Below are 25306 nucleotides of genomic sequence, written 5' to 3'. Positions count from 1 at the left end.
TTGAATTCAGAGAACTGTTTGTCTCTGCCTCCCGAGTGCTGGGATTAAAGGTGTGTGCCACCATGCCTGGACTATCTGATCTCTTTAATGGGTCTCCCATTTCAGGTCAGCCCTGTGAGCCCACCCTCCCCAGAGTGCCCAGCCTGTTCCATCCAGAGAGAAAAATCAATCAGTCGGTTGGTCCAAGGGAAAACCTGCCAGAGGAAGGAGCCCGAGACAGTGGCAGAACAAGGCCTGGGTTGGCAAAAGAAGCTGGAGGAGGGGCGGGGATAAAGAAGCAGCGGCGGATCTTAAAAGACAGAGACACTGAAGGGTGGATGGGTCAGGCCCCAGGACAGATGTGATGCCATGGAATGCACTGAAGACGGAGGGTGGGGCGGCACAGGGCTCAGATGGCCTCCACGTAGTTGGCTGGCAGCATCCCTGTGTCGCCGGTGCGCTCCACGGTCCCATACATCCAGCCGTCATCGATCTGCTGCACGTTGACGATGGTGTCCCCATCCTGGAAGGAGACCTCGTCCTCGTCGGCAGCACTGTAGTCATACACTGCACGGTACCGTTTCTGGGGAGCACAGGCAACAGTCAGCCTGGGTACTAGATGTAGGCTCTCCCATACCCAGACCTTCACCTGGGCCAGGCAAGTGCTCCACCAAGCGACTCTCAGGCCCCATGTTTCTCTCTACCTCTCAGGGACCTCAGGAGAACAATGAACCAGAAGATGGGGCTTAGGGATCGGCTCTGCCATGGAGTTTCTTGTACCTGTTTCCACAGGTCAGCAGGAAAGTCCCATAGACTCAACGCTAAGATAACAGTTTTAAAGTGTGATATGACAGCCGGGCGGTGGTGGCGCATGCCTTTAATCCCAGCACTCGGGAGGCAGAGGCAGGTGGATCTCTGTGAGTTTGAGTCTACAGAGCGAGATCCAGGACAGCCAAAGCTACACAGACAAACCTTGTCTCAAAAAACCAAAAATAGCCGGGTGGTGGTGGCGCACGCCTTTAATCCCAGCACTCGGGAGGCAGAGCCAGGCGGATCTCTGTGAGTTCGAGGCTGGCCAGGGCTACCAAGTGAGTTCCAGGGAAGGCACAAAGCTACACAGAGAAACCCTGTCTCGAAAAAACAAAAAACAAAAAACAAACAAAAAAAAAAACCAAAAATAAAATAAAATGTGATATGCCATACTGGGCATGGTGAAATAGGATTTTTAACTCAGCGTTCAAGAGACTGAATCAGGAGGATCCTGAGTTCAAGGCCAGCCTGGACTAGGTAGTTGTCTTAAATAAAATCCCTGGTATGCTTGGGTCTTGGGTTTGATTCTCAACACCACAAAACAAAAAGAGGTACAGCCTAGTCACTATTATCTGAAGGGTTATTAGTACCACTGTCTCCCTTTGAAACCAATGTTAGTCTGACCTCAGTCCCAAATGGGGGACAAAAGGCTTCTAAGAGTGTCTGCCTTCCAAACCTGTCACGACATGCCAACAGATCCTGGTGTGTCTGTTGACTGTCCTCTCCAACCTGAGCTGCCGCCTGCAGCCTAAGGCTATGCTCTACACGACCTCCCAACACTCCCGCCCTTCAGTCTGCTACGGCGTCTTTCCCCACACAGGCACCAGGGTGAACTGTCTTTTCTTTCTTTAAAACAAACAAGCGAACATTTGAAACAAGGTCTAGCTATGTAGCCAGGCTAGTCTTGAACTTGCAGTAATTCTCCTGCCTCAAACTCCCAAGTGCTGAGATTACACCCACACCCAACTGCCAGGGTGAGTTTCATAAAGCGAAAGTCAAACACACTGGTCACAAAGTCTTCCCCCTGGCCTCCAAAGTCCCCAAAGGGCCTGACCTCATCTACTTCCTTTTCCTGTCTCCAGGAACCTGCACCTTCCTGCAGGATCCTGACCCTTCCAAGGATATTCTGCCACAGGGCCTTTGTACCTGCTGTTCCCCCTGGACCATTTCATTCCTCTACTCTAATAAGGACTGTTGGGAAATGTTAGAGCTTGTCTCTGCTGTCTGCATACGACAGGCCACTCACTACCTTATCCTTTACACACAGCCTCTTGGTGTCATCTATCCCAGGCTATTTTATTTCTCTCCCACTCTGACATGGAGATCAGCCTAGGGCACCCTAGTGGGACGTATCCTAGAACGTCACGGCCAGCATGTTCACCAACGACAGCCAGCTCTTTCTGCTGCCCATTTTCTCATCCAGAAAAACCTGATGAGTCCTCCCATAGGCCTGGCTCAAGCCGGCACCAAAAGGCTACCTCCTGCCTACACCAGGACACAAGAGCTGGTAGTACATTATTGTTTTCTGGGGGGGAAGGGATACGGTACTGGGAACGGACCCCCAAAGTCCCGTGCATATTAGGAAGTGCTCTACCACTGAGCTACAGCCTTAGTGTTTATCTTTGTGTGTGTGTGTGTGCCCACACACAGGTGCATACAGCTGTGACCTCTCTCACCCCAGGGTCTCTCATTTCCAGGCAGATACTCACCCCGCCGCCACCCGGGGCACTACGCTGTATGGAGACAGGGGCTGCGGGCTCCTTGTAGCCACCATAGGACTGAGTCAGCTGCTGCTGTTGGGACTGCTGGTAGACTAGAAGATGGAAGAGGCAGGACTCAGAAAGCGTCAGGCCAAGCCCACTCCCCCATGCCCTGGGATCTCGCCAAGCCCACTCCCCCATGTCCTATAAAACCAAAGGCATGAACTTTCAAGCCCACCCCAGCCTTGCTCAGCAACCCCCCACAAAGGCTTATGGCTAGGTGCGCACTTAGTGTCTTGGACCTTCATGGGGGCCATATGCTCCTCATACTGGGATCTACTCTTCCAGATCTCCTGCACTCACACCCTTAGCAGGGACGGGAATGCAATTATAGGGAACAGTCCCACATGCATGGACGCCTCTGTGTGTGTGTGTGCAGCACTTTCTCACTGCCCACTCTCCTGACCTCAGGGCCCCCTCCTGCCCTCCCCAGCGCCCAGGCTAGCACTCACCTGGGGCACTGGTCGGGATGTGGTGAGGCTGTGGTTGTTGCTGCTCTGGCGGCCTCCGGTAGCTGCTGCTGTCCTGGGGTTCTCGGCGCTCTGGCTCCACACCTTCGCCTCCACTGGGCCCCATGCGGCTCTTCTCAAACTCCTCATGGTATTTGATCTGCAGAAGGAATGGGTGAAGGGCTCCGTGGCAAGCCAACCAGTCCGCTCCCAGTGCCACTCAAGCTGGGTCCGGTGCCTGTCATCCTAGCCACTGAGGCAGGAGGGAGGAGCTGGGAACTCCAGGCCAGCCTGAGCAACACAGTGAGACAGACAGACAGACAGACAGACAGACACACACACACACACACACACACACACACACACGAGAGTCTCCTGGAGAGCTACAGAAAGAGTACCAGCTGTCTTAGTAACTTAACCACAACAAGCCTCAGCTAAACCTTTCTTTTTCTTTTTTTGAAATAAAGTCTCACCACACAGACCAGGCTGCCCTGGAACTTAACAGATGTTCACCTGCTTCCTGGCTTAGTTAAACCTCTTAAAAAGGATCACCAGATGTGTATGCAATGAGTTACTACAGGGTACAATGAGATAACAGCCATGAAGAGTCCATGCAAGGACTGGCTCTGTATCTTGAGCCTGGTTCTGTGGTTCAGTTGATGGAGTGCTTGGTCTAGTACAGTGTGCACAAAGCCCCCATGCTGCACAACACCAGGCATGATACACCTTTAATAGCAGCACTTGGGAGGCAGGGACAGGTGGCCCTTAGTTTGATGCCAGCCTGGTTTACATAACCAGTTCCAGGCTAACCAGGACTGTATAGTGAGACTGTCTCAAAACAAGCAGACACAAAGTTCAAGGTCATCCTTGGCTACACAGACTAGGAGACGGAGGAGGGAGCGCTCCCCCTTGTATGAGCATGTGGTAGGGGCTGGACCTTTCTAGCTCCCACTATGGTCAATCCTAACCACCATAGTCGCTCCTATTAACTGGTCCTTGCTGTGGCCAGGCCCTGTGCCCAGGCTCAGTTACTATCACAGGCTGCTCATTTTACAGGACCAACACGTGACACAGTGGCTGTGCCAGCCGCTGGGCTTGACAAAAGGCCGACAAATACTCCCTTGAGTGACTTTAGCACAACCCTGGCAAAGCACACACTACCTTAATGACGACACAGAAACATCACTATACAATTACAGAATGTATATTGTAAAATGCGGAAAAAAAAAAAAAGTGATCCACAAAATATGAGTCAGAGAAGCAGCAGGCCAGAGGTTCTCAGTGTCCTTCCTGCTCCCTCGTGGGACACATCCTCTCCTCCCATCTTGAAGAGCCGCAGTGAGGTCTCCTCCCTGCTCTCCCACAGAGGAAACTGGTGGGGAGGTCGAGAAGGGAAAGGAGAAGGCCCGGGTTTGGGCAGAAGGAAGGAGGCAGAGACACACTGAACAGCTGTTCCCAACCCTGAGAGAACAGCATGGTGACCGTCCCATCCTAGGGGGGCTTCAGCCCCTGCCTGGAAGGCTGTTTCTCGCTTGTTTACCAGGACCCCGCCCTCTCCTAACCCTGGAGGATGGCAGTGGAAGGGAGAAGCAGGGAGCTGGGCAAAGCCTGCTGATTTTCGTAGAACAGAAAAGAAGCCGAGCAAGCCGGGGCTCCCTCCGGAAGTCGCGGTGAGGGCTTTGGCCATCCACGCCCCGCGCTGTCTCTGCTGCGCCCCCTCTCTCTGAGCATTCTCTGTGCACAGTCAGTAAGAGGCACAGAGCCGTGGCCAACTGGGGACACCTGGGTCACCACTGGCTAAATAATGGTTATACTGCAGCGTGGGCTGACAGGCCGGCAGGACAGCAGCCGGCAGGACATGGAGTGTGGGAGCAGTGTCCACTAGATGCCGCAGAGTACTGCTGACTCTCAGAGTTTGGGTAGAGACCAAGACCTCTCCCTTCCTCCGTCATGACCAAGCAGGGACACACATTCAAACGGTGAAACAGTCTGAGATAAGGCTGGACTAAAAACTCCACGGGGTAAACTCCTAATACCACCTGGAAGGGTACCCAGGCGTGAGGCATGCACAGACACAGGGTAAAGGGGGACCTCTCCAGCTCCAGTTCCTTAAGGACCCTGCTCCATGGCCAATAACCAAGAAAGGAAGTGAGGAAGAGGAGGAAACAGGTCTGCAGTGTCCAGCTGCAGAGCCAGGTGACCCTGAATGTGAGCCCTTCCCTGAGTGGGGCTCTACATTAAAGATGGGGTGAGAGGAAGCTTTAAAAAGTGCATGTGGGGCCCACACTCCTCCTCCACAACAAGGGTTCTTGGGGGACAAAGGGCCCCATCACTGTCCTATAGGCTCCAGGGCTACTAGGCCCCGCCCATAACTCATTCTTGAAAGACAGGCAACCTGCATTGTTTACTAATGCCTCATTTCCTCATCTATAAGCGAGGCCACAGTGACACCTACTCCCATCAGTTCCCAAGGCAGGCATGTGGACATGTGTATTTCCACATTAGCTCCACCTGCCATACTTCTTAGAAGTCATTTGTGTAGCCAAGCATGGTGATATATGTTTACAAACCCAGCCACTCAGGAGGCAGAAGCAGGAGGATGCCACAACCTTTGAAGGCCAGTCTGGTCTAGATAGTGAGCTCTGAACCCGACAGGGCTACATAGCAAGACCCTACCGATAAATTAGATAGATAGATAGATAGATAGATAGATAGATAGATAGATAGATAGATAGAAAGAAATAGATAATCAAAGTTACTACCCAGGGGAAGATGCGTATAAAATTAGACCCCAAAGACTCAGGCATCTTGAATAGTGATAGCCTGAACACAAGACATCCTCATCGTCCCTTGACCCACAGACGCCACTTGCCTCCGTCAATGAATTATCGACAAGCCAGGCAGTGGTGGCACATGCCTTTAATCCCAGCAGAGGCAGGGGGATCTCTGAGTTTGAGGCCAGCCTGGCCTACAGAGCAAGTTCTAGGACAGCTGGGGCTACACAGAGAAATTCTGTCTTGAAAAAACAAAAAACCAACCAAAACAAAAAACAAAAAACCAACAAAAATATATTGACAACCTTAACATCTGCACAGCTCTTCACACCAATGTCACCAAAGTGTCCCACACATTATCTCCCTGACCCTGACAACAGTCACCCTAAACTCTAAGCAGGGGCTGGCTTTCAAGTTGTCCTCTGACCTCCACAGCACACATACTAAGTAAGTGATAGTTCAAGACGAATACAACCTTTCATTCCCATTTCAGAGAGGAGGAGATGGAAGAAAGACTTGGAGACCTCTATGATGGAACTTTCACTGGGACCGTGGACAAAGTCCCAGACAGACAGACAGACAGACAGGCAGGCCTTTTCTTGAGAGCAAGCACGGGCAGAGTGACTACAGGCCTCGTCACCATTCTCTCTTCTTCTGTCCAAACACTGCGTGTACCTCTATCTCCCTCAGAATGGGGGATAATCATAGGACCACCCTCCCCTGGGGAGGGCCTAGATACACAAACTAGGAGAGGAAGCATGGGGCACCATGGCTGAAAAGCGAGGCCCTGTTCAGGCTGGCCACTGCCCTCCACTTCCTCCCCAGCAAAATAGGGAAGCTGCGTGATTACTCCTGGCCCACCTAGTAGTTTCTTAAGCAAACAGGCAAAGCGACGTCCTCCAGAGGATCCTGCCAATCATGGGACTCAGAACTTTTGTTTTGTTTTGTTTTTCAAGACAGGGTTTTGGTGCCTGTCCTGGATCTTGCTCTGTAGACCAGGCTGGCTTCGAACTCACAGAGATCCGCCTGCCTCTGCCTCCCGAGTGTTGAGATTAATGACATGCGCCACCACTGCCCAGCTGTGACTCAGATCTTTTTTCCCCCCTAACTTTTATTATTTTATGTGTGTGTGTGTGTGTGTGTGTTTTACCTACACGTATGTCTGTGTACCACATACTCGGTGCCTTCAGAGGTCAGAAGAGGGCACTGGATCCCCTGGAACAGGAGTTACAGGTGATTGTAAGGCAGCATGTGGGTGCTGGGAACCAAATTACGTTCTCTGCAAGAGCAGTAAGCACTCCCCAAAGTTCTGGGGTTTTTTTTTTTTGTTGTTGTTGTTATTGTTTGTTTTTAACCCTGGCTGTCCTGGAACTCACTCTGTAGACGAGGCTGGCCTCAAACTCAGAGAAAGAGCCCAAATGAGGTCCAGGGCCTCTGTGGAAGGAAGCCAGGCCTCTACTGTACCACGAGGTCCCTGTGCATGTGGGTTTGGTGACTGGAGCCTAAAGACTCTTTCTTATTGGGCAGGCCTTCGGTGTGACTAAGTAAGGTCCCTCCAAGGCTGGTGGTTCATGTTCTGCTTTCTGAAGCACCTGCTTCCTGACTGCAGTGGAAAAAAGTCTGACTGGCCATCCGTCTGCCCCCACATGACGCTGTGTCATGGCTTAGCCAGTAACATCAAGCTTTAAATGGAATAACCAGCTTGCTCTCATAAACCTGCCCCTTTGGGGGGAGGGGTGAAGTTCTACTTGGTGCCTAATATATTACTCCTTTCCTTTTCTCACCCAGCCCAAGAATAACATTTCGTTATTGTCCCCATTACACAGATGGGGAAACCAAGGCTGAAGGTTAAATAGGCTACAACAGAATCTACTACTAACATAAGAGCCTTAGTTCTCAACCACCATGTAATATGGCTTCCTATCAGAGACTCAGGTCCCACCCCATCTGAGACGGTTTCCCTGTGTAACCCTGGCTGCCCTGGAACTTGCTCTGTAGACAGGCTGGCCTTGAACTCAGAGACCCACCCGCCTCTGCCTCCCGAGAGCTGGGATTAAAGGTGTGAGCCACCACCGCCTGGCTTTTTTCTTTCTTTTTCTTTAAGTGAAACTGAAGATCAGGCCCAAGACCTCATGAATGTAAGGCACACGTTCTACCACAGCTTGTCTCCCCTAGGCTTGATTTGCACAGTGAGAGAAGAGCTGTCTGTTCACTGTACCTGCTACAGTGTGGTTCGGTTCGCAAGGGGGGAAAAAGGGAAAATTGGGGCTGGAGGTATAGACATGTGAACAAGAAAAAGCAAGGCTCCCACCAAAGGCTTCAGGAAAGCCATTTCTCACTCATTAAAGTCCTCAGCGATCTGGAGCAAACACGTATGTAAACTTAAAGTCTTTGCCGCACAGCACAGCACCAGGACACGCCTCCAGTGAAGACAGGATTGTGAGATATGCAATTCCCTCCCTCCCTTCTTCCTCCCTCTGCTAGAGATGGACCTCATAGCCTCGCACATGCTAAATCCACACTCCGCCACTAAGCTGCACCCGCAGGCCCTTCACGACCCTTCTTTTCTCACAATGTAGAGAAGCGTCTCTGCCTCTGAACACCACTGACAATGCTCATCACGGAGGCACGCTCACCTTGCAGTCACATGACTACTAGTACTTTTACAGAGGAGTAAATCAAAGCTCAGAGCGGCCCAGCAGATGTGGAATGCAAAGACAGGAACTCTCATTCCAGCCGGAATGCCTGTGTCTCTCTCACCCTCGTGCCTTACACAAGGCTCAGGACAGACCGCACGTCACCAAGCAGACATCACCATCCCAGGAGAATAGGCACTTGGTTTTCAACTGCTCTGGCTGGTGAAGGCAGGCTCCATCTCTACAGGACAGTCTGACCTTCAGAAAAGACCACCTGTCATTAGGTGCTAATCTGGGAAGCCGAGCCACACACAGGGATGCTATTTTGGAGCCAAAATACAGTGTGGCTCTGAACAGCAGCCTTCTCAGAGTTCTGCTGGAGGTTGGCACAACTTAGCCACAGTTCTGCCTGTGGTTAAAAAGTTCCCTCCCTCAGTTCTGGGACACAGCCAGGTCTGGTGTCCTCTGACTGAGGGGCTGGTGAAACCTTCTGAGTTTAAGTGATAACTTTTTCTCAGTGAGGACCACAGTACACCAGGGGATGTGTTTACAACGCTGAATCTCGGGCTCCAGTCCAGGGGTGACAAACGCTGAATCTCGGGCTCCAGTCCAGGGGTGACAAACGCTGAATCTCGGGCTCCAGTCCAGGGGTGACAAACTGGAATGCTGGGGGTATAGAGGGCCTGCATTTTTACTAAGTGCAGTTTCCCCTGGTGGCAGGGGACCCTTTGTGTACATATGGGGAAACTGAACCCACAGGTCCTTGTGCATGCTAAGGTATTGCCCAGCTGACTGCGGGGGGGGGGGGGGGGGGGGGCTCTGACAGAGACCTCGACTTTAATCACATTCATTAGGACCAAGAGAAAGACTTCCAGCATTCAGTCACACCTCCCAACTCCCAGCTCAGGCTGTCTGGTCGCTCTGGAAGCCCAGGCTAGGATCAAGGTACCTCCCCCAGCTCAGAACCAGGGCAATCAGCTAATTGCAGCCCTGAGGTGGCTGATAAGATGCTATCTCTAGTGTGGATATCTTGGCCACAGCCAGTTTTTGTTACCAGAAACCTCCTCAGGCACTAATGCATCCAATGTTCAATAAAAGGGTGCAGGAAGACAGGGGAAACAGACTGGGTGTCAGAACATTCTGGAAATCTTCCAGAAAGTGACACAGGGATGACTAGGGCTTGCTTCCCTCCTACGAGTCTCCAAACTCACAGGGTAAATCAATGAATGAATGTCCCAGAGGTTGGCAGCATTGACTGGCGGTGTCTCAGGACACAAAGCCACATGACTCCAGCTCTTTGAGCCATTCCACGGTTTCCCAATCACCCAAGGCCACACCACTTCCCTTCTTTCCAAATAGGGAGTTCCCTGACACACCCTTTTACCCTTTGGGTGGTCTGAGCCAGAAAGGAAACTCCAGGGTGTTTGTCAGGCCCAGGCTGGAAGAGGGCAACTGTAAGAGGGTTTCCTGGGGGCCAAACAAAGTTTGAAGCTTTCTGAGAATCACCCTCCAGCCCAGGAGAAGCAGTCCATTATTCCCTCAGGCCATTCATTTTAAACTTCAGCTCAACAACTGGGTTGCAAAACCCACTGGGTTAGACGGTCCCTGGCATTTATGAAACAAGAACAGAAAATGTCTGAATGAGCTCCCCAAGTCCACAGCACTTATGACAGCAGTTTCCTTTTTTTTCCTCTTTTTGATGCTGAGGAGGGCACTCTGGGCCTGATGCATGCTGGGTAAATGCTCTGCCACGAATCTACATCCTCAGCTCTCTTTCAAGAAGTTTTCTTTGCTTCCCACAAGGTCTCCTTAGAGAGCCCAGCCTCTTGATCTGTGCCTCAACCTCCAAGTGGCTTGGAATCCATGACTCTCCTGCCTCAACCTCCCAAGAGCAGGGATTACAGGCATGGATCATTAAATAAAGGAAATGATTCTTCTAGACAGAGGGCAGGATGTGAAAGCTATTACCCCGGGGCAGGGGTGGTTCCATCTCGGCCCTGTGTTTATGGAATCTACCTGACCCTCCTCCACTATGGCTCACCAGCACAGCCCAGCTAGCTAATGAGGGCGGCAGGATAGAGAGCAAGTGGGGCCCAGAGGGTGGAGACTTAGGTGGGCCATCTGAATCTGGGTCCTATCCATTCCACTCCCAGTCCCTCAGCCCAGGGTGACACTGGTGAACCCTTTCCTGTGACAGACATGAGGACAATGGCCTGCCTCATCCTTCATTGATAGGGGTCTTGTTGCAGCTGACTGGGCATGTTCTAGAGCTCTGTGCTCAGGCTTGTGCCCATGTCCTGTGAGGTCACTCACAGCAGCACCCTACTCCCACATACTCCAAATCAGGCCCCTGGAAGTCAGAGCCACACAAGCTGCTAGTCTACGGCTAGGCACAGAAGGCACAGAAGGCAACTGAGGCCTGTTCTCTAGCTCCCGGCTGTCACTTTACCACCCTCTGAAGGGGCTGGAGAGGGTGTAGGGCCAGCGGCAACGCCAGCTGGGTTTTCACACAGGAAGGAAGAGCAAGCTGAGGTGGGAGGCTGGCGAGGGAGGGCGGAAATGACTGCAGTGTTAGCACCCAGACGCAGACAGGAGGCTTGTCAACCCCCTCAACCTCAGCTTTGACCCTGATGCTAAACCAAGCATCTAATCTGCACGCTGACCCCCACCACCCCAAAGGGGTGATGGCGGCCCCCCACTCTAGAGAGTGGGAGGTAACTTAATATCCCCATACACACACACACACACACACACACACACACACACACACACACACACACACGGCAGTCTCTTTAAGGAGGAAATGCCACTTGGGCAGATGCCTTGCAAAGAGGCGGGAGCAAAGACAAGACACTTGGGAACCCCAAATTCTCCCTTCCTTCTATTCAAGACACCGCCACACAGGCTCCCCTGAGGAGCCAAGACCGGGTGGCTAGGGAGAGGGTGAGAGAGGAAGGGCAGAGGGGAGCCTGGGTAACAGGAGCGGGGGCTCACGTTGCTGATCTGGTCCTGGGTCTTCTTGATTCTCTGCAGCTCAGGTGTGTCCGCCACCACGCTGAAGCCTTTACCCTTGTTCTTCTCAAACTCCTCCTTGTAGCGCACCTGGAGGCCAGGAAGGAAGAGGAAAGCCTGGGGTGAGGTGAAATGTGAGCACAGGCATGCCTAGCCTGAGGCCCCTGGCCAGAAACCCCCAACACAAAGCAGAAGCCCGAGCCAGAAAGTGTCAGAGCAATAATAACCCCACTAATAACCACATATCTAGAAGGTTCTGAGGGGAGGCCACACACTGAACGCCCATAAAGAGGCAACATCTTGGGGTAGAGAGATAACTCAGTAGTTATGAGTACTAGCTGCTCCTCCAGAGGAACTCAGTGAGCACTTAAAACACAGAATAAAGAAAATAAAGATGGAGGCACTTTTGCTCAAAGTCCTGACATCAGAAAGTGCTGACACCAGAGGACAGCATCAGCTAGGCGTAGTGGTCCATGCCTTTAATCCCAGCACTTGGGAATCAGAGGCAGGCGGATCTCTGTGAGTTCAAGGCCAGTCTAGTCAACATAGTGAGCTCCAGGACATCTAGGGCTACATAAAAAAGAAACTACTGAGAAGGGAGGTGGCTGAGCAGGCAGAACCTCAGAACAGGGTCCGAGCTCTGGGGAGAGCCACACCACACCACTGCTGCCCCCTCTCTTAAGAACTCTATGGAAAACTAGAGGCACTCAGGATATACTACAGAAAGGACTTCCCCGGCACTAAAGGAACTACAATCTGAAGAATGAACAGCTTGTGCTTCCCTGGGGATTTTAGAAAACAGAACAGACGCTGGAAATACTTCCAGGGTAGAGAACTGTTTCTTGGCTTCGGATGTCCACTGTCCTCCACCTCAGTATCTGTTCCAGGCCTCACCAGCTGCCTGGGTTTCCTCTACAGTGGCTGCACTATCCTGAAACAGGTCAACCCAGGACATAGGGGCCAGGATGTTGGGAGTTTCCAGGAAGCCCGGGCAGCTCCTATGCCTGGAGTCTTCGGTCACACGGAAGCTACCGCACTGAGGACTCACAGCTTGTGAGCACTGTCAGGTCCTCCATGGTCAGGATCACAACTTAGGTGGGTCCTTCCTCCTTCGATGCAGATAAAAAGGAAGGCCTAAACCAGCCTGGTAGCTCAGGCCTGTAATCCAGCATTCAACCGGCTAGATTAGGATACATCTATGTAGCGAGACCATAAAGATCTGGCAGATTTAATGCAGGTTCACATGAGACAAGGACATGGACCTGGCCTGACACAGGCTTGTGAAAAACGCCTGAAGTTATAAGAGAAAAGTTCAGGCCCAGGCCACCCAGAGGGATGTCAGGTGAGTGCCTAACATCCACCCTCCTAGGGAGGCCTGAAACAGCACATGACAACTAGAAGGTACTTCAGAAAGGAGACATCTGTAAAGAGAAGAAAAATGGAGAATGCAGAAACCCAGAAGGGTCCTACCTAGCCTTAGCTTCCTATAAAAAGAACCATCACAGATATTAGTTAAAACATGAGAAATTAAAATAAAAAAATATAAAAAATAATAAAATTAAAAAATTTAAAAAAATAAAAATAAAAAAACCATGAGAAAAGCCAGGGATGGTCATATATACCTATAATCACTACGCTTGAAAGGTAGAGAAAGGTAAGAGTTCAAGACAAGGGGCTGGAGAGATGGCTCAGTGGTTAAGAGTACTGGCTGCTCTTCCAGAGGACCTGAGTTCAATTCCCAACAACCACATGGTGGCTCACAACCACCTATCATGAGATCTGATACATGCACACACACACACACACACACACACACACACACAGCTGGGCATAGTGATGCATGCCTGTTATATTATGACTAGAGGCAGAGGCAGGAAGATCATGCATTTGAGGCCAGCCCAGTTTACACAATAAGATCAAATTCTCTCTCCTTCATGTCAAAAGATGGGAGACTTTCAGGTCACTAAATATGGGCTCAGAACCAGGAGCTTGGACTGATAAATCCAATCTCCAAGCTGCTTTGTAATCTTAACCTCTGAAGCCTCGGGTTCCACATCTGTAAAATGGGAAATCAATGGTGGCGCCAGTGCTGAAGCGGAAGTGCTGTGCCGCACAGCACACGAGGGCAACTGTGCCGCACAGCACACGAGGGCAACTGTGCCAGCGCTTTGCCAAGGCTAATGCGCTGAGCCCATGCCAAGCCCCACTCCCTCCTGTTTCCTGGCTCTGCAAGGGTCAGGCCCCTAATCCAGGGACAGTTACCATGGCAACACCGCAATGACATCAACTAGTTCCCAGGCTTAGGAATGGCCTTTCCTCCTCACTGAAAGAATCATCCATTTCACCCCCCCAGCGTGGGAGGCAGAGAAGGTAGAGTGGGTGGAGGCAGGGTGGGTGGAGGCAGGGAAGCCTGGGTGCCACAGTGTGGCTACAGGTCCCCTCTTGAGGTTGGGGTATAGGGAAGGAGTGCTGGCTAGCCAGTCTCTCAAAGTCCACTCATTCTGGAGTCTGTGGCTCTATCTAAGCAGCTTTTGGCCGTAACAGGAGAACAGAGCTGAGGAAAGTTCTGAGAGCTTTTTATTGCTAAAAGGGGTAGCTGGGAGGCCCTCACTGAGACCTTCCCCTCACCCACGCCAGAGTGCCTGCATTTGTCTGGATGACTCACCAGCTATGACAGGGTAGCCGTGGGGACACAGCCTGCCAGGTCACTCAACCCAGTTGTCAGTTTGGCTACAATAGAGCCTGAACTTTGACCAGATGACTCCATCCCTGCTCGGTGCTGCCAAGGCCTCCCTCTCTGGAAATTCCCACAACAGCACAGGGCATGACGCCCAGAGAGGTGCTATCCATGAAGATCTACCTTTCTTAGGTAGGTTTCATTACCCTCTCATTCATCCCAGCTGAGAGCTGGTACATACCAGTGTTTACCGGATAAAGAAGAAATGAATTGAATACAGACACATCATCCGTCATGATCCAGCATAAGAAGTCCGGCTTTTGCTACACACAGTAATCCTAGTGAGGCTTGGGCAGGATTGAAAGTTCTAGGCCAGCCTGTGCTACATAGCAAGCCTCTCTCTCTCTCTCTCTCAAAAAAAAAAAAAAAAAAAAAAAAAGAGGGGTGTGGGGATGGGGGGCATGTGTACACTTTTAATCCAGGTAGAGGCAAGTAGTTCTTTCTGAGCTCTAGGGACTCCTGGGTAAGTCCTAGGCCAGCCAGGGGTATGCAATAAGACTGTCTCAAAAAAAAAAAAAAAACAGAAACAAACATTCTACCAACCATTCCCACTTCCTGTAATACCATGACCTCATTTTTGCGTTAGACCCACACTATGGAACCCATTCCTGTAGAATAAAAAAGCAGCTGGACTTTACGTCAGACCCACAGATGTGAGGAACTAATGAGAGATCAGAGCTGGGAATGGAGGGGTCACAGTCACTGCATCCACTTCCTCTCCCTTCCTAGAGAACAGTAGAAGGAAACAGTTACCAAGCTCTGGCACCATGCCAGGAAGGGCAGACACCTCACACATACTAACATCCCCATAGCCAACCCTGGGGGAGACGATCCCCACTTTACACATGGAGGCCCCTTGGCAGGGCGTTAAATAACTAGTCCCAAGTCACAGCTAGTTGTGGTAATCTAAGACTCAACCTCAGGCCGCTGGCTCTGGTAAGAATGAGACAAGGTCTCAGTATACAGCCTGGGCTTGTCGATCCTCCTGAGGGTGCACGCCACCACGCCTGGCTCAAACTATTAATAGAGCATTTTCAAGTTTCCTGTACATGCATGCACGTTCGTGTGTGTGTGTGTGTGTGTGTGTGTGTGTATCTGTGTCTAGCACAACCTCAAAGACACCACCCTCCTCCTTTGAGGCAGGGCTTCTTTTTTTTTTTTTCTGGTTTTTCGAGACAGGGTTTCTCTGTGTAGCTTTGCGCCTTTCCTGGAACTCACTTGGTAGCCCAAGCTGGCCTCGAACTCACAGAGATCCGCCTGGCTCTGCCTCCCGAGTGCTGGGATTAAAGGCGTGCGCCACCACCGCCCGGCGAGGCAGGGCTTCTTATAGGCCTGGAGCTCACCAATCAGGACAGAGCCCCCGGGAATGCCCTGGTCTTTGCCTGCCCACTGAGGGATTACAAGCAGGAACTCCTCGGGCATTTTTTACCTGGGTGCCAAGAACCGGAGAGGGCAAGGACTTTACCACTGGAGCTAGGGCCCTAGTCCTCTTTGTTCCACATTAGTGAGAGGGGCACTCTTCAGGGAGTGCCGCTGTCCCGCTGGTCACGGGATCCAAGACAGGCGTGAGAACCCTGCCCCGAGATGATGGCAGAGAGGCACAGCACACTTCCCTCCCCTCAAGGGCATTTCCTCAAACACTCTAAGAAGGTGTCAGGGAAGAAAATGCAGAGAGACACTCCCCGCACTTCTGCCTGGGAGGGGGCTTGGACTCCAGTCACACACACACAGCCTCTCCTCAGCCCCACCCCAAAGCTGCCGCCTCCACGTGGTGGGCTGCAAGTGAGAAGGGGGGGGGGTAATGCCAGCTTAGACAGCAGCACTCAGAATGTCATTTCTGGGCAGTTCTGTGGTTGGGGAGGTTGCAGATATCCCAGACACCCCAAGTGCCACTTTGGGAGCCGATACAGCAGTGGGACAAAAACAAAGCTGGAATGGCCTGGGCAGCTCCCCAAAGGAAAAAGAACCCACACATGAAGCCCGGCCAGTGAGGAGCCAGCCCTGGAAGGAGCCCAGGACACCCTGCTGGGGTAGGGCAGGGAAGGGGAGAAGGCTCCCACTCTCCTTCCAGCCTGTCACACAAAGCTCTAAGCAGTGCTGCCCCCAGAGCAGCCACAGAACTATCACCAAGCCAGCCAAGCAGGCCTGTCCTTCCAAGCCTCACATCAGGCCCAGCCCCCAGCTTCTAGGCAAACGGGTCTCTGTCCCCATTTCACTACTCAGAGGGGGAGAAAAAACTATGAGGGGAAAAAGAAAAAAAAAGCCTCAGACTGCACAGATGGTAGGAGGTGGGAGAGACACATGCCGCGAAGAGGACCGGGCTCTCTCCTTTCCACATCCTCCTCCAGGTCCCCAGGTCCAGGAATAGAGCTGTGCCCTCAGTGCAGAAGGTCAACTCCCTCGCCTCCCATCCTGTTGCCTGACACAGATCCCCAGTGTGGCACCACCCCAAAGCTCCACCTGGCAGCCCAGCAGAGCAAGCCTCCAGAACACCCTGGTTGGGCATGGTGGCATATAACCAGTAATCCCAACCCTCGGGAGACTGAGTCTGAAGGATTACCGGGGTTTGAGGCCAGCCTGGGTTAACCTCCGGTAAGTTGGTGTGATGGGCAATCAGCCCTATAGAAGAGGTCCAGCTGTACATGCTGTGAGGCCCGACCAGCTGAATTCAAAATCTACCTGCCTCGAGCCCTGGGCAAGTGGTGTTGAGAGATTGAGAGACTAGGAGTTAGATACCCCAGTAGGCAGACAGAGAGGGAGAAGGGGGCCGTGGCTAGAGAATAACGATATATCAGCGTGGCCTCCCCAAACCTCAGTGACCCCTCCTACATAATAGGAACAACCCCTTCTTAAGCTAGGGGTGGCGGCTCACACCTAAAATCTCAGCATCCAAGAGGCTGAGGCAGGAGAATCCCAGCCTGGACTACACAGAGAATTCCAGATTCCAGACCAGCCAAGGATAGAGTGAGACCTTGGCGCAAAAATAAATAAATAAATAAATGAATGAATGAATGAATGAATAAATAAATAAATAAATATAGAGAAAGCCCCCCCCCCTAAAAAGGGGGCTTTTCCCTTTTTGACAATATGGTTGTGAAGACTGACACACACAGATATATATGTGCAGGGCCTGTCCCTTAGTAAGAACCTCCGAGAAAGACATTGTTCCTACTTACCCTGCCTACTGGAGCCCACATCAGGCCCCCGATAGTCTAGGAACCTTCAAATCTGTGTGTGGGGAGCAGAACAGCCCTCCCAACAGCAACCCCAGCCCAAGTGCTCATATACGGAGGCAGGGGTAGGTAAAAGGCAGGCTGACTGGTTCCTGATATCGGGCCCTACCCCACAGGAGTCAGATTCCAGAAGCAAAAAGAACTGAGGGTGAAGCTCTAGCGGGGCTCACCAGGCAAGGGTGTGGAATTTCTCCTTAGAGTGGGACAGAGAAAGAAAGGAAAACACACAAAAAGTTCTCTTGCTTGGCCCAGGCACCTGCCCCCCTCACCCCTCCCTCTCCTTGCCTGCTGGAGGCAGCGGCTTCCCCTGGAACTGCTGGGGACAAGCCGGTGCGGTGGAACACACTGGAGGGTTACCCACACCCAAGGCACCGCACTTGTGTGCGTGAGCGACAGAGCCCAGAGCCCACAGCCTCGCTCATGTGGCCTGCAACTCGAGACTCACTTCCCAAGCAGGGACAGGAAGGGAGCTATCTTCCCACCTACCCCTGGAGTTGCATCAAGGACAAGAAAGGGAAGTACTACATCACTTGTTAGGTTTCACAAGTTCTCAGCAGCATCAGGGACCATTTTGCGTTTTTTTAAGAGCGGGGAGACTGTTCTCTGCAGGCAGTGGATAGGAAACCATAAAGCCACCAGGTGTGGTACAACCTCAACCCAGAACTTGGGAGACGGGAGACAGGAGGATGAGGAGTTCAATGTCATTCTTTCTTTTCCTCCTGAGATTTTTTTAAATTTATTAATTTTTACCTATGTGCATTGGTGTTTTGCTATGGGTGTCAGGTCCCCTGGAACTGGAGTTACAGACAGTTATGAGCTGCCGTGTGGGTGCTGGGAATTGAATCCAGGTCCTTTGGAAGAGCAATCAGTGCTTTTAACCACTGAGCTGTATCTCCAGCCCCACTCCTAAAATTTTTTTTTTGTGTTTGGTTTTGCTTTTGATTTTTTTCAAAGCAAGGTTTCTCTGTGTAGCTCTGGCTGTCCCGGAACTCATAGAAATTCCCCTGCCTCTGCCTCCCAAGTATGCCAACATTGCCCAGCTAAGAACTTTTTTTAAACATTCAATTATATGTAGGTGTATGTGTCTCCATGTGGCTATACACATGTGAATGCAGATGCCTGCAGAGGCCAGAGGCTTTGGGTCCCCGAAATGTAATGACGGGGGCCCTGAGCAGTCTTTCTAGGCCCCAAGGCAATTTTTTAGAAGGGCTACGTGACATTATCATCTCAAAACAACAACAACCAGAACAAACAAACAAAAAAACCCACCAGAAACAGTCCTACAAGGGACGCCCCACTTCTCATGGATGAGGATTGAGTCCTGTGGCCCAGCTGGCATTACCCTGGGCACCTTGCCAACCCAGTAAATTCCCCTACTTGTATTTTCTCATTTAATCTTTTAATCCTTGCTGAGGCAGGCCAGGCTGGTTCCAGGCAGGGTTCAGTTAATAAGGTCTCAGGGCTCCAGACCACCTAGCTCAATGTAGCTCATATCCCCAAAGGGCAGAGACTTCTCCAAGCCAGGGCAGACAATGTCGTCTTCTCTACTGTCAGGAAGACCGCCCCCTTACGCTGTCCTCTCTCCAAGGAACCGGAAAGGTTTTGGGACATGGCTGCCAGAGGACAGGCTGTGTAACCCACACTGGCAAGTTTCTGGTTGGTTCCATGCCCTTCTGTGCCGGGTGTGAATGAAGTGGCAGACAGGGGGCAGCTTCCTGGAAAAGGCAAGCTTTAGGAGCTGTAGCAGAGTGTAACAGATGCCCACATCTCTCCAACCAACTTCAGGTAGGAAGGCAGCATCCCCACCCCGAACCCACCCCCAGGAGTCAGGAAGTGTGAAGTAACTGAGGAAAGGTGGGGGCGGGGAGACAGACAGGCCTGGGATTTCAGCATCTCAGGCCTCACAGAGACCACAGGTGCCCTTGCCCAATCCGGTTACACAGGCCCTCCCCTTCCACCAGCCACAGAGTGCCCGCCCCTCACCTGACTCTGCAGTTCGCTCTGTTGCTTGAGGCGGAGGTTTTCCGGAGTGTCGGCCACCATGGTGAAGGACTGCTTGGGGTAGTGTCTGCCGGACAGAAAGAAAATCAGGCATCACGCTGGGGAAGGACAGGGAACTCCGGGCTTCTCTAATGTTGGACGGCCCCTGCCCACCGTCAGTGCTGCCTTAGGGAGTCAGGAACTTCTCAGGCACAGCCCAGGCTAGCTGAGAGGGCACGACACAGTGGCTGCCTGGCAGACAGAACTGTCCAGGGCCACAGGGAGGCTGCTGAGGGTTTCCGATTACCCTCGTTTCAGATAATCCATGCCTTGGAGTCTCCCACAGAGGATCCCAGGGACAGGCCACCCAGGAGGGCCTAGTCAGCTGTGCAGATGGGCACAGGATCAGAACTCAGACTAGCAATGGAGACCAATTTAGACACAGAAGAGCATGAGAGACCAAGACTGAAGGAAAAATGAATACTGAAAACCCAGAAGGTTCCCTGTCAGAAGTTGTAAATTGGTGTGCTAAGAGAATACATGTGCTAGGAGGTGGTGGCGCACGCCTTTAATCCCAGCACCTGGGAGGCAAAGGTAGGTGGATCTCTGAGCTCGAGGCCAGCCTGGTCTACAGAGCGAGTTCCAGGACAGGCATGGGTAGACAGAGAAACCTTGTCTCATAAACCAGAGAGAGAGAGAGAGAGAGAGAGAGAGAGAGAGAGAGAGAGAGAGAGAGAGAGAACAGGTGTCCAACATGGTGTTATAAGGGCTAACAATGTCCAAGTCACAGGGTAGGTGGGAAGGTCTGCTTGTGTCTAGTCACTTTCCAGTGACAGGTGACAGCAGTTAGTGTTGCCCTGTGCTAAGGGCTTATGGGACTTATTCTATCAAACTTGCTGTCACTGTCCTCCTTTACAGAGCAGAGGCTAGAGAGGTTGAACAGTATGGTCTAAACACACAGAAACAGGTCAGTATTCTGCTCCCAGAAAACATTTAGAGGTAGCCCAGAACCCAGTCTGCAAGGACCTGAAGGATAATGTCCTTACTGACGGAGAGGTGACCAGTGTGTGGGGACTAGCCCTTGTCACTCAGCAATCTCTGAGTTCACACATTCATCACATCGCCACTCTCTTCTCCAGGAAGGGAGAAAATTGCTTTTGGTCACTTGTCTATTGCTTTATCCAAGCTTCCAGAACAGCGGTTGAGGCTCAAAGAGACCTGAAGAAACAAATGTCACACGAGGTGCTGAAGTTGGGCTAGGACCGGAGAACTCCGGACAACCCCCGTGTGTCACCGTGAGGTCCTCAGGTAAACCAGCCATGGTCTGTGTCTGGTGCTGGAATGTGAAATAGGTAGGGTCCACATGGACCTCACCCATCTCATGGATCGGCGGGTGGCTTCTCCAAGCAAAAATCGTATTGAGAAGTCTGACTTGACTGTGTTTAGCTCTGGGTGACTGCGCCCATCACAGTACAGACCCCCTGACTCACACACAGGCAGCCAGCCCAGCACCAGGTAAGAGACAGATGGCCCATGGGGGCCTTTCTCTAGGTATGACCCACCCAGGCCGGCCGACATACCCACAGCAGCTCATGAGCTGCCACACGCTTGTATGCTTTAGCCAACCTGGCATGTTCCCCAGCCACCTGTACCAACATATGATGTCCCTCTGGGCTACCCTGGGTAGAGAGGATGACCAGAGAGGGTGTGACTCCAAGGGACACAGTGATAGGCTCTGTTTCTAGGTGACCATCTTCACCCCCTTGCAATGTCACTGTCCTAGGCCTAGGCGATGCCTATGTGGGTCCTAGCCATCCCAGTGAGCCAGATAAAGAGCTTCCCCAGCCAAAGGAGGGAGCTAGACGGGAAAAATAAACACAGGTGCCTGCAGCTGGCAGCAGGAACGGCTGTGAATGAAGGCAGGCAACGGCAAGGTCCCACCCCCAGGTCTGGCCCAGTGCCCTGCCGCCAGGCCACCCACAGCTCAGGAGCCCATCCAAAAATTCCTGCTCCTGCTCAGGGCCAGGGAGGATCAAGCAGGACTCTGTTCCTAGAGACAAGAAATGAACAGAAGGAATAGAAGTGAGATCTCTAGGGAAATAGGCTGGCCCTGAGACCCTAGGAGATAAGGCTTCAGAAAGGACCCTCCACACAAACTGGACCCACTCTGAAGGGAAGTGGGACACTCACCAGGGTGAGCCGGGCATCTGTCAGTAGAGATGCACACAGCAGAAGTGAGGGATCCGGGATCCCGGCAGCTCTGGCCAGGTGTAGAGGGTCAAGTCTGAGAACCAGCTAGCACTATGTTGGACAGAGTGGAAGCAGCCTGGAGAGCTGAAGGCAGGGACGCCGCAAGCACACATCCGTAGAAGCCCGTCCACAAACCCTGGGGATTGCTCTCGTTTGGCCCTATGTGCAGACTTAAGGCAGAAAGCCATCTCCATTGGCCCAGGGATTACCAGCCACGTGCAGACAGCCACACCCTCTCCCTAGTTCTGCGGCTCTGGTACACACAGCATCTGCCTCGGGAGTGATTAACACATAGGTGTGTCCTCCGAATTGGACATGGAGCTGGCAGCCATGGACCCCCACATTCACATACCTCCTCCACTCACCCTGTTCCTCTGCTACACCCTAACCCCATCAGAAGATCCCAGGCATCACCTCTTTGTAGCCACCATGCTCTTCTCCACCCTCTAGAGCAGGAATATTAATGGGGGAGGGGGAGCAGTCTAGATGTGGACTCCAGAGTGCTAGGGATGGGGAAGGACTTTAATCCTGTATCAGTTCTCGTAGATTAAAGAGCTCCAGACACTCCGGCGGGTTGCTACCCCCAACCCCAGGCAGAGGAAGGGCTCCACAGGGACTGCATTCCTCCTGATGGGTCAGCCCAGTCCCCTCCCCACAGCCCCCAACCCTGGCTGAGACAACCCTGCCTTTCCCTTCTCCTGCTAGCTGCTGTGCTTCAGGTTCCCATGGCAACCTCATCCTCAGCTCCAGGCAGGAGAGCAGAGAAAGGAGGGAGAGAGAGGTCTATGGGGTATGGGGGCAGGGGAAGACAGAATGCAAGAGTATCCTCAACCAAGAAGATGCCCAAGGGGCCTGGGCTGGTTTCTTACAGACAGCTGTGCTCAGGTTTGTTTCTAGAAGACAGACACCAGAGGCCCAGGCTTGCACTCCTCCCCAACATGGTGGTCTTTGAAGAGGACTCCAAGCGATCTTCCAGAAACCATTGCTGGGAATTCTACTTTTCTCCCCCGCCCCCGTTAGACCCCAGGTTGAAGCCACCTTTCACCTTCAGATTCAGGGGGCGAGGGTGAGGGTGGGGGGTGGGACAGGAACACACCAGTTAACAGCTAAGACCACCCACCCCAGCCAGATCTTCAGGCTACAACGGAGACGAAATGAGAAACAGTATAAAGGTGCAGCCCTGAGTCCACAGAGCACAGCTGCTCTTTGTCCCTTCCTGGGCTAGCCCCTTATTAATCATTCCCAGAGTGTGGTGCCTTCACCAGAGGCCTCTCCACAGACCTGTCTTTGCCTACGATAGCTGAGCGGGGAGGGACACGACGGACGGACACACAAGGACACATAGATAGTCCAATAGGACAGGTAGCTGGGTGGGGAGGGACAAGGAAGCTTACCTGGCAGCCAGGAAGGTGAAAGCAGGAAAAGCCTGTGGTAGCCAGAAGGTAGGTGGGGAGCTGGGCAGCTGTTGGGGGGGGGAAAGGAGACACAGACACCACAGCCTCACAGCTCAGTTCCTCCACAGGCTGCACAGAATCACAGGCTGTCAAGATGCACAACCTCTCCCCAAATGCCCCACAGGGCTGGAAAAGGCAGGTACCACCTGGATACCGATTTCGCATACAGAGTAACTGAGGCTTGGAGTTAAGGATAGAGACTTTGTTTGGCATCCTTTCCTCTGCCCCACAGCTGCCTGGCCAGCTGAGGGCATGCAGACCTGTTAGGGCAGATGGCCCTGGTCCAGCTCCAGCTCCCAGAACTCTGTGAAAGGTGTAATTGGTAGGGTGATTGCCAAACAACGTGCTTCATCCTTCAAGCCCAGCCCACTTCCCAGCCTGACCTTTGAACCCTTGAGGACAGTGACCTAAGGGTGGCCTCCATCTCAGGCGATGAGCTAGCTACACACCTGAGGACCTAAGCACACTGTTCCATGGCCTTGTGAAGTCGCTCCTAGATGTCAGAGAGCGAGTGGGACGACAGTGTGAGCAGAAGTTGTATCCCCAGGGCTGACCTAGGACAGGCCACAGATTCTGAATGCCCAGCTCTCCATTTTTGCAGGGAACATCATCCCTTCCAGTCTAGGATCTTTAAAAAAAAAAAAACAAAAAACCCACAGCTTTGTGTTCAAAGAGGAGTAAAAATACATCAACAAAAAACAAGGAACTTTTGGTTTTTACCAAAAGAAAAGAGAGAAGAAAAAAAGCCCTAACATCCTGCCACTGGTTAGAGCTGCGGATCTCCAAAGCCCCTGCTGGGAACACTGCCCACAGACACGCAGAGAGGACAGGGTCCATTAGCCCTGATTCTTCCCAGTCCCCCTCTAGGCCTACAGGACTAAAGTGTTAGGGATAGGAAAAAAACAAGGAGGCATTGTTTGACCAGAGCTCAAAAATGAGCAGTCCAAAAAGATTAAGGGTAGACTGGAGAAAGAACTTACCAGTTCTTAGACTTGGCAGACAAAATGAAAAACCACATCCTTTTAATTCTTTTTTTTTTCTTTTCATTCACTAACAACTTTAAACAATGTCCACAGTTTAAAGAGAAAAATATTGCCAAGCTAAGTAAGGCATGAAAATATTGGGCCTCAAATTCCTTATCAATAAAAATGGGGCACTGGGAGCGAAAGTGATCTCCAAGATGCCTTGAGGCCCTGACATGTCTACAAGCAGGGCTATGGGGGGGGGGGGGGGTGAATGAGGCAGGTGAGGTGCTTGATGGCTGCCTTTGACACTCTGGCTCCCTGTTTTTGCTGGCCTCCTTCACCCCAAACATACCACACACACCCCTTACACCTGTATTGCTCCTAGCTCCCTAACACGCTTGATTCAAGAAGCAGAGAATTGGGGGAGGTAGGCAAGCCTGGGATGCCGCAAATGCCCCCCACCCCAGGACTGTAGCAAGGCCAACCAGATCTACTACATACATAGCAAGACCCAGCTCAAAACAAACCAACCTGTGGCTGGAGGTAGCTCAGTGCAGAATACCTGGCCGAGCTAGCAAGCCAAAGCCCTTGGTTCAAACTCCAGCCATGAATAAACTATGTCAGCACTTGGAGGTGGAGGCAGGAAGATCAGAAGTTCAAGGTCAGACAAAGAAGCAAGACATCTCAGCTCTACAACATGAGTTCAAACTTTGGAACCTGCAGTGGAAAGAGAACCCAGTTCTGAAAGTCATCCATCGACCTCGACATGAACGCACTGGCATGTGATTGCCAGCACTCATACATACACGTACCTCTCTCCTTCTCTCCCCCTTCACACATACACAAACCTTTTAAAGTTCAAGGTCATCCTTGGTTACATACTGAGCTTAAGGCCAGCCTGGGCTACCTGAGACTGTTTCACAAACACTGGGGGATCAGGATGCCAGAATACACTGACTAGGCCCTAGAAATGGGAAGATTCACAGTCCCCAGCAGGAAGGACATTTCCACTCTTCTCAGCTCAGCCCCTCACCCTACAGTTCTGGAAAACTGAATCAGGACCCCAGATATCTGCGGTCACTTTGAGGGAAAAGGTCCTACTGAGGTCTCTCTTCCTTCGCCACACGGTTCCTCTAGTCTACAGTGGGCATCCTGACTGCAGGTCCCCAGGGCAATTAGTCCCATTGCCACCCCAACCCCAGCTCTGACCTCCACACTCCAGTGACTGTTTGTGTGGACCCAGCGAAACAGGTTTGCATGAGCCAGG

At 52.0% G+C, this 25306-nt stretch overlaps 1 protein-coding gene across 1 annotated transcript in view; it reads right to left on the bottom strand.

Moving 5' to 3' along the window:
- Positions 1-314: 314 nt before the first annotated feature.
- Lasp1 (LIM and SH3 protein 1) overlaps positions 315-25306 on the bottom strand; it is a 36020-nt gene continuing 11028 nt past the window's right edge. The window contains exons 3-7 of the mRNA XM_059271660.1: positions 19374-19458; positions 11403-11510; positions 3002-3158; positions 2499-2602; positions 315-562 (exon numbers count right to left, since the gene is read on the bottom strand). Coding sequence (XP_059127643.1) covers positions 389-562; positions 2499-2602; positions 3002-3158; positions 11403-11510; positions 19374-19458 — 628 coding nt within the window. The 3' untranslated portion in view covers positions 315-388. The remainder of the gene's footprint in view (positions 563-2498; positions 2603-3001; positions 3159-11402; positions 11511-19373; positions 19459-25306) is intronic.

The sequence above is a fragment of the Peromyscus eremicus genome, chromosome 8a (assembly GCF_949786415.1).
Source record: "Peromyscus eremicus chromosome 8a, PerEre_H2_v1, whole genome shotgun sequence".
In the NCBI taxonomy this organism is placed as follows: domain Eukaryota; kingdom Metazoa; phylum Chordata; class Mammalia; order Rodentia; family Cricetidae; genus Peromyscus; species Peromyscus eremicus.
Note: the sequence above shows the minus strand (reverse complement) of the source record. Positions and strands in the feature narration are given on the sequence as shown.